Here is an 8,527-nt window from a genome sequence, read left to right as displayed (position 1 = left end):
TAATTTTAATGAGAGTTTGTTTATTTGGATAGATTAATGGAAGTTAAATGATGAATACCTTGCTTTGTGGAACTTGCAAATTGTTTTTGTATTTTAACGCTTTGATTACTAGGGACTAGTAATAAGCTGGTTGGGGGGTGTGATTAGTACTTAAAAGTGCATTCTCATTAAGGCTTTATATCATCGTATTGCACTAAAGTATCGTTAAATTCCCTAACTAAAGCATGTTTTATAATAACAAGTCTAATAATATAATATATCTTTAATTTATGGTAAATGCTTGTTTTGAATGCAGGTATATCTCACAATTCAAAGGATTGATTGATGTGATTAACAATTGAAAGTGAAGAGACAAAAAGAGGACTAGGCTAAGAGAAGAGATGCTGGTTCAATTCCAAACTAGAACACCATTCGGTTATTTGATCATAACTGGAGTTGTAGAACTCGGATTTAGGTCCACTTTATATGGATAGAAAGATAAGACATAGACCTAAAACTTTCATGAAGGGTCCAAGACTCAATTCTGCCGTTTTCAAGTTCAAATCTTAGCAACAACGGAGAAGTCGGAACCTGTCCTGCAGCTCAAACACTGTTCGGTTTTCAGCTCATATCTTGAGTTCTAGAAGTCCAAATGAGCTCTGGTTTTTTTTGTTGGAAAGCTGAGACAATTGCCCACAGCTTTCATGAAACAAAGGGCTCAAATTCTGATGTTAGCAATGACGTTTTGGCCAGCCAACAATATCAAAAATCTGCCAACAATTTCAAGAACCAGCAGCCAACAATGTCAAAAACCAGCCACTAAATCAATGGTTGGCCACCAACTATTTCCTTAGTCCACCAAGCAATAGTTCCACATCTTAGCCTATAAAAGGAGACATTTGCCATGTATTTAGTCATCTTGGTTTTCAGATCAAGATCATGTTCTTGCTTTCTTTCTTTATATCTTTGTAATGTTCAAGTTTTCTTTCATGCTATATTAATCTTTTGTTTATGCTTTTTCATTTCCTTTCCTATACTTAGTTAAATTATATCATGTTTATGTTCTTATATTGTTTATTTATGTTTTTCTTCTTCATTATGTTTAATTAAGTTAATTATGTCAAGGTGAAAAAGTTTTACTAATGGTGTTAGAATAGGTATAATATAAACTCAACATGGACTTTAATTTTTATATCCAAGAAAAATTGTTATTAGCATGTCTTATCTTTTTATCTTACTAATCCTTAATACCTTGCTTGTTAAATGGTTAATCTAGATTTGTGTTGTATAACACTTGGTACATCAAATGCTTGATCCTTCATAGTTTTCGGCCGACATCGTTGTTATGATAGGAACTTGATTTGTTGTTAACATAAGCTAGCAACATGAATGCCTGATGATATTTATAAGTATGGTGTTACTTAGACAAGATAATTAATATGATCATGTTAATACTTTATAATGAGCCATTAATGATAAATCATCCGATTAGAACCTCCTTTGTGTGTGGTTTCTAGTTGAGTAATAAAAAGAGTTTATATTATATTTATTTGAAATACCATTAGTGAATCCTCTAACCTTGACATTTGTTTTTATCATTGTTTAATCCTTACATTAATCTTCCATCCCAAAGTTCTCATTAATTTCTTCCTCTTCTTCTTTTTATTATTATTATTACTACTATTACTACTACTACTACTACTATTAATATTATTACTATTATTACTATTACTATTATTATTATTATTACTATTATTATTATTATTATTATTATTATTTACATTCTTGTTATATGTTATGTACGTTAAGTATGCTCTGTGTTTGATCAAGGATCCTGACATTGTTGGTCTTGCCTTGTTCATTCGCATCAGAAATCTGTTTATATTATATAATATATCTCTTTGATCTTTTCATAAAATCAGTATATAGGCTGGAAACCTGTGACCCAATCTTTTAGATCATTCTCAGGTACAACAACGCCACGTACTGAGTATTATTATTATTATTATTATTATTATTATTATTATTATTATTATTACTACTATTATTATTATTGTTATTGTTGTTGTTGTTGTTGTTGCATTGTTATTTATAATTTATACAATTAACCTCTCTGTGGTTCGACCTCGGTCTTGCCGGGTTATTTATTACTTCGACACTCCTGCACTTGGGAGAAGACATCAATCTTTTGGTCGTGTCAGTAGGCTCATCAATTATGAGCAACATGTCATCCACAACTTCTATGAGAGGTTCTTATCTCATCGATACATGACATGTCCTACCAAATTTATAGAGATTTTATGTTTCTTAAGGTTCAAGTTAAATATCCAATGTTTTTAACATTTAGAATATATATTTCATCTGGATATAGTGTTCTAAGAGTTGATGTAAACACCCAAAAGAAAATATATATAATTGATGACTTAGTTTTCGCTGTCGATTTCTTGATCGGCAGCGACGCAGTTTTCGCTGCCGATTTCTGCATCGGCAGCGACGCAATTTTTGTTTTTTTTTTAAAATTAATTAACTTAAGGAGCTGGGGGGGGAGGGGTAAAACCGGTTTTAGATAGACCAAATCAAAGATAAGAACACATCTAAACCAACCCCAAACAACCCACCTCATTTAATGGGGAGTATAAATACAAGGAGGAGAGAGAGGATGACCCATCCTCTTCCTAAAGTTGTCTCCAGCAGCTGCATGTCGCTTTTCCCTTCCTCTTTCCCAATAGAAACCTAAACCAAACCAGTAGAGAGTGCCTTGTGAATGTGTGAGGGAAAGATGAGACCTTGAGAGAAGATTGGACTGCTACCTAGAGGGAAAGGAAAAGGGGGCTAGAAAACGTGATTCACTTCCGAAACTGAGTTGTCTGCAGTGAAATTGTGATTCGTTGCCGAAACTGTGTCGTCTGCAGCGAATTAACATTTGCTGCCGAATCGTGTGTTCTGCAGCGAAATTGTGATTCACTACCGAAACTGTGTCGTCCGCAGCGAATTGGCATTCACTGGCGAATGGCGTGTTTTGCAGTGAATTTGTGATTCGCTGTCGAAACTGAGTTTCTGCAGCGAATAATTGGTTGTTCAGCAGCGAAATTGTGATTCGCTGCTGAAACCATTGTTATTAAACCCGGCCCGGCCCGGCGGGTCGACCCGGGACCCGGTCGACCCGGTGGCTGGACCGGTCCGGGTTTAACAAAAGACCGGCTGTGGCAACAGCCCGGCCAAACCCGGGCGACCCGGTGGGTTGACCCGGGACCCGGGCGACCCGGGCGAACCCGGACGAGACCCGGTTTTGGTTTTTTTTTTTTTTTTTTTTCAAATGTGGGATTTGAAACACATTAGTATATATACTCTATGTTCCCAAGAAAAAAGTCATGTTTTTTCAATGTGGGATAAAAAACCTTTTGGTTTAAATACTTCAACTTAAAAAGATAACATAGTATTTTTTCAATGTGGGGTTTGAAGCCCTTTCATATATATATACACTATGTTCCCATGAAAAAAACCATGTCTTTTCAATGTGGGATAAAAAACCTTTTGGTTTAAATACTTCAACTTAAAAGGATAACATAGTATCTTTTCAATGTGAGGTTTGAAGCCCTTTCATATATATACACTATGTTCCCATGAAAAAAACCATGTTTTTTCAATGTGGGATAAAAAACCTTTTGGTTTAAATACTTCAACTTAAAAGGATAACATAGTATCTTTTCAATGTGGGATTTGAAGCCCTTTCATATATATACTCCATGTTCCCATGAAAAAAGTTATGTTTTTTCAGTGTGGGATAAAAAACCTTTTGGTTTAAATACTTCAACTTAAAAGGATAACATAGTATCTTTTCAATGTGGGATTTGAAGCCCTTTCATATATATACTCCATGTTCCCATGAAAAAAGTTATGTTTTTTCAATGTGGGATTCGAAACCCATTAGTATATATACTCTATGTTTCCAAGGAAAAAGTTATGTTTTTTCAATGTGGGATAAAAAACTTTTTTAGTTTAAATACTTTAACTTAAAAGCTTAACATAATATCTTTTTAATGTGGGATAAAAAACTTTTTAAAATATTCTTTTAAACTTCATAATATGTATAATCTATATTTACATGGATTTTTTCATATGAAATATTAAAACTTTATTTTTTTTTAATTTTTCCGGGTTAATCCGGGTTGACCCGAGTTGACCCCTGAAACCCGGGACCCGGCCCCTTGGCCGGGTCAACCCCCGGGCCGGGTTTAATAACTATGGCTGAAACTGTGTCGGCGGCAGCGAATTAACATTCGCTACCAAAACTGTGTCGGTTGTGGCGAATTAACATTCGCTGCCGAAATTGAGTTGTCTGCAGCGAACCAGTTTTCGTTGATGAAGTGGCCGCCTGCAGCGAACCAGTTTTCGCTGCTGAATTGTCACCCTTCAGCGAACCAGTTTTCACTGTCGAATTAGCCGCCTGCAGAAAACCAACTTCGCTGTTGAATTGGCAGCCTGCAGCGAACCAGTTTTCGTTGCCAATTTCTATAATAGGCCTCCTAAGCTGAAATGACTTAAATGCTAGTAACAATTTCATGGTATGATGATGTAAAATGTGGGACACTTGAATGTGAACATATGAACTCTTGAAATAAGTGTGGTGACGAATGTGATTCAAAGATACCCATGTACTGATTTGTGACCATTGATGTTTTAGGTGGTGCGGTCGGGATTGGACCATCGTCAAGACCAGAACAACCCGCAGGTGGCAGGTAGGTGACTTGCACCTTCCTCTTTCATATGTTGAATAATAAAATACTTTATCATGAATGTTACCATATTGCGTTAGAACAGATATTAGATTGTCGAACGCTTAAATGTTGACAAATGGTTAATTAACTTCAGCTAATGGCATCCGAATGGATGACCGGGACGAACGATTGATTAGCTTCGGCTAATGGCATCCAAATGGATGACCGGGACGAACGATTGATTAGCTTCGGCTAATGGCATCCGAAGCTATGACCTCTCATTGTTCGCCCCACACTATGTGCCGACAGAGGAATATATGATTGAGAAGTTGAAAGATGGTTTGCGACAGGATTTGTGACAAGGATTGATCGCCTTGCGATTTAAATCTGTGAGGGAGTTGATTGAGGCTGCACAAGCTTTGGAGGCTTGTATTGGAGAAAGCCAAGGGGGATATCAGGGTATAAGCAAAAAGAAAGATGGGGACTATTTCAGCGGCAGACCACCACTCCCAAAGAAAGGAAAAAGTGGAGTGTTTGAGCAGTACGGGAAAAAAGGGAGTTTGATATTACCGCCCCACCAACAATCAAGTGGGAGAGTGATGGTTGGACAGTCGCACTAGAGGGCAAACTCTTCAACTAGGACCGGTGACCACAAGGGTGTTGACTACCCTTTTTGTGTAAAATGTGGACAAAAACACCCTGGGGACTGCTCAGTTTTCCTTGGGCGATGCTTTGTGTGCAGAGGAGAGGGTCATAGGTGGAGGAACTGCCAGTATCTGGGTCAAGGGTGTCATTACAAGAGGGACTGCCCCAAAAGGAACACTGGACAGGTACAAAGCTATAGGCAGCCCAGTCAGAGCCACCAACAGTCAGTCACCGTAAATAGGCCAGTGAGATCTTCTTAATCAGGAGCAAACTCCAGTCGAGGGAGACCGAGGGCACAAAATGATCGGACCCCGAGGAGGGTCTTTCACCTGAAACAGGAGGAGGTCAGGGCTGCATCAGATGTGGTGGCAGGTACACTACTAATGAATAATTTTAATGTGCATATGTTGTTTGATACGGGTGCCACCCACTCATTCATTGCTAAGAGAATTTTCACTAAACTGAGAAAGGGAGTAGAAATTGTAGAGAAGGGGTTCGTAATTGGAACTCTAATGGGAAATATGATTGAAACAAATATTGTATATCTGGATGTGGGGGTTAGTCTATCTGGGTATGAAACAGAAGTAGACTTGATTCCTTTAGAGTTGCATGATTTTGACATAATCCTAGGCATGAATTGGTTGAGTAAATACAAGGCTCTAATAGATAGTTATGCTAAAACTGTTACTTTCCAAACACTTGAGGGCGAGAGGATGATTTTTGAAGGAGAGAGAATTCTCAAACTGATTGCCTTAATATCGGTGGTAACAGCCCAAAAACTTTTAAGAAAGGGATGTATGGGATACCTCGCATATATCTTAAACTCTAATGATGAAGGTCCACGACTGAAGGATATTCCCGTGGTGAAGGAATTCCCAGATGTGTTTCCCGAAGAACTACCGGGACTACCCCCTGAGCGAGAAGTAGAGGTGTCCATAGACACTTTTCCTGGAGTCCCACCCATAGCCCAACAACCGTACCGGGTGGCTCCGGCAGAATTGAACGAGTTAAAGACTCAACTACAGGAATTGTTAGACAAAGGGTTCATACACCCCAATAATTCTCCTTGGGGAGCACCGGTTCTATTTGTAAGGAAGAAAGATGGAACTCATAGGCTTTGTATTGACTATCGACAGTTGAACAAAATAGCAATGAAAAACAAGTATCTGTTACCTCGGATAGATGATTTGTTTGATTAATTAAAGGGAGCAAGGGCATTTTCGAAGATAGATCTGAGATCAAGGTACTATCAGATGAAGATTAAAGAAGCGGATGTAGCAAAGACCGCATTTAGAACTCGTTACGGACACTATGAATTTTTGGTGCTTCTGTTCGGGTTGACGAACGCCCCAGCCCTCTTTATGGACTTGATGAATCGGGTTTTCCAACCATATCTTGATAAGTTTGTGGTAGTATTCATTGATGATATACTAGTGTACTCGAATTCTTTCGAGGAGCACGAAGAACACTTGAGACAAACCTTACAAACTTTGAGAGATCACCAGTTATATGCAAAACTGAGTAAATGTGAATTTTGGCTGAAGAGAGTGACGTTTCTGGGACACGTCATTTCAGTTGAAGGTGTTTTCATAGACCCCCAAAAAGTCAAAGCAGTCTTGAAATGGGAAAGACCGACTTCGGTCACCGAAATACGTAGCTTCCTGGACTTGCAGGATACTATCGGAGATTTATCGAAGGTTTTTCCCTAATTGCAACCCCTTTGACCCTCTAACTAGGAAGAATAAGAAATGGGTGTGGTCAGAAGAATGTGAGAAAAGCTTCCAAGAATTGAAGAGGAGGCTCACCACTGCTCTAGTGTTAACCCTTCCCTCAGGGACCAAGGGTTTTATGGTATATAGTGATGCCTCGGGGAAGGGATTGGGGTGTGTTTTGATGCAACATGGGAAGGTGATCGCCTATGCATCAAGGCAGTTAAAGACTCATGAGGTGAACTATCCGGTGCACGACCTGGAGTTGGTTGCTGTAGTATTTGCCTTTAGGATATGGAGACACTATTTGTATGGGTCTCGAACACAAATTTTTACTGATCATAAGAGCCTGAAGTATCTGATGTCGCAAAAGGAGTTGAACATGCGACAAAGAAGGTGGATAGAGCTCATTAAGGATTATGACTGCACCATAGAATACCACCCGGGGAAAGCAAACGTGGTGGCAGATGCCCTCAGTCATAAAAATAAAGCCACCCTATGAAGGTTAACAGTGGGAAAGGAACGACAATTGGCGGAATTTAAAGAGATGGGTGCAGATTTGGGCATTAATTTAGGAGGTGGGCTAGTAGCCCAACTATTGGTGCGACCAACGTATCGGGAACAGATACTACATGCCCAATTCCGTGACAAGGAGGGGTCCAAGATTAGGAAGAATGTGGAGGCCGGGGTAGAAACGAAATTCCAAGTAGCTGATGAGGGATCATTGATGATGGGACAATGGTTGTACGTGCCTAATGACGAAACAGTCAAACGAATAGTTCTACAAGAAGCACATGAGTCCAAGTTCTCCATACATCCTGGCAGCACTAAGATGTATCGAGACCTGAAACACCTCTATTGGTGGCCTAATATGAAAAAGGAAATAGCTGAGTATGTGTCCAAATGTGAGATATGTCAACAAGTCAAACACCAAAGGCCTGCGGGACCATTACAACCATTACAATTCCAGAATGGAAGTGGGAGATGATCACCATGGATTTCGTGTCAGGATTTCCCAAAGGGAGGAAAGGAAATGATGCGATATGGGTCATCGTAGATCGGTTGACGAAATCCGCACTATTCTTGCCTATAAAGATGACCAACTCGGTGGACAAGCTTGCCAAGATCTACATAAACGAGGTGGTACGGCTCCATGGGATTCCGGTGTCCATTGTATCGGATCGAGATCCTAGGTTCACCTCTCGACTTTGGCCGAGCATACTACATGCCTTGGGGACAAGATTGGACATGAGCACTGCGTTTCACCCATAGCCAATCAAAAAGAGTCATCCAAGTCTTGGAAGATCTTAACGGGCATGTGTGCTAGAATTTGGAGGAAACTGGGAGGAACACATGGCATTGGTAGAGTTCACGTATAACAATAGTCACCAAGCCACAATAGGGATGGCTCCATATGAAGCCTTGTATGGTAGGAGGTGCAGGACTCCTTTATGTTGGGAGGAAGTTGGGGACCGG

The 8,527-nt window shown here is 39.5% G+C and overlaps 1 protein-coding gene across 1 annotated transcript; it reads left to right on the top strand.

Annotated features, from left to right (window-relative positions):
• Positions 1 to 5,174: 5,174 nt before the first annotated feature.
• Positions 5,175 to 8,323, top strand: LOC127904384 (uncharacterized). Its single transcript, XM_052447663.1, has 7 exons — positions 5,175 to 5,238; positions 5,440 to 5,527; positions 5,620 to 6,430; positions 6,548 to 6,678; positions 7,016 to 7,360; positions 7,556 to 7,885; positions 7,975 to 8,323. Exons 1-7 carry the CDS (start codon positions 5,175 to 5,177, stop codon positions 8,321 to 8,323), a joined length of 2,118 nt encoding a protein of 705 aa, XP_052303623.1.
• The last annotated feature ends 204 nt before the right edge of the window (positions 8,324 to 8,527 follow it).

This window comes from Populus trichocarpa, chromosome 15 (genome assembly GCF_000002775.5).
Source record: "Populus trichocarpa isolate Nisqually-1 chromosome 15, P.trichocarpa_v4.1, whole genome shotgun sequence".
NCBI lineage: Eukaryota > Viridiplantae > Streptophyta > Magnoliopsida > Malpighiales > Salicaceae > Populus > Populus trichocarpa.
The sequence above is the reverse complement of the archived record's forward strand: the minus strand, read 5'-3'. Positions and strand labels throughout refer to the sequence as shown.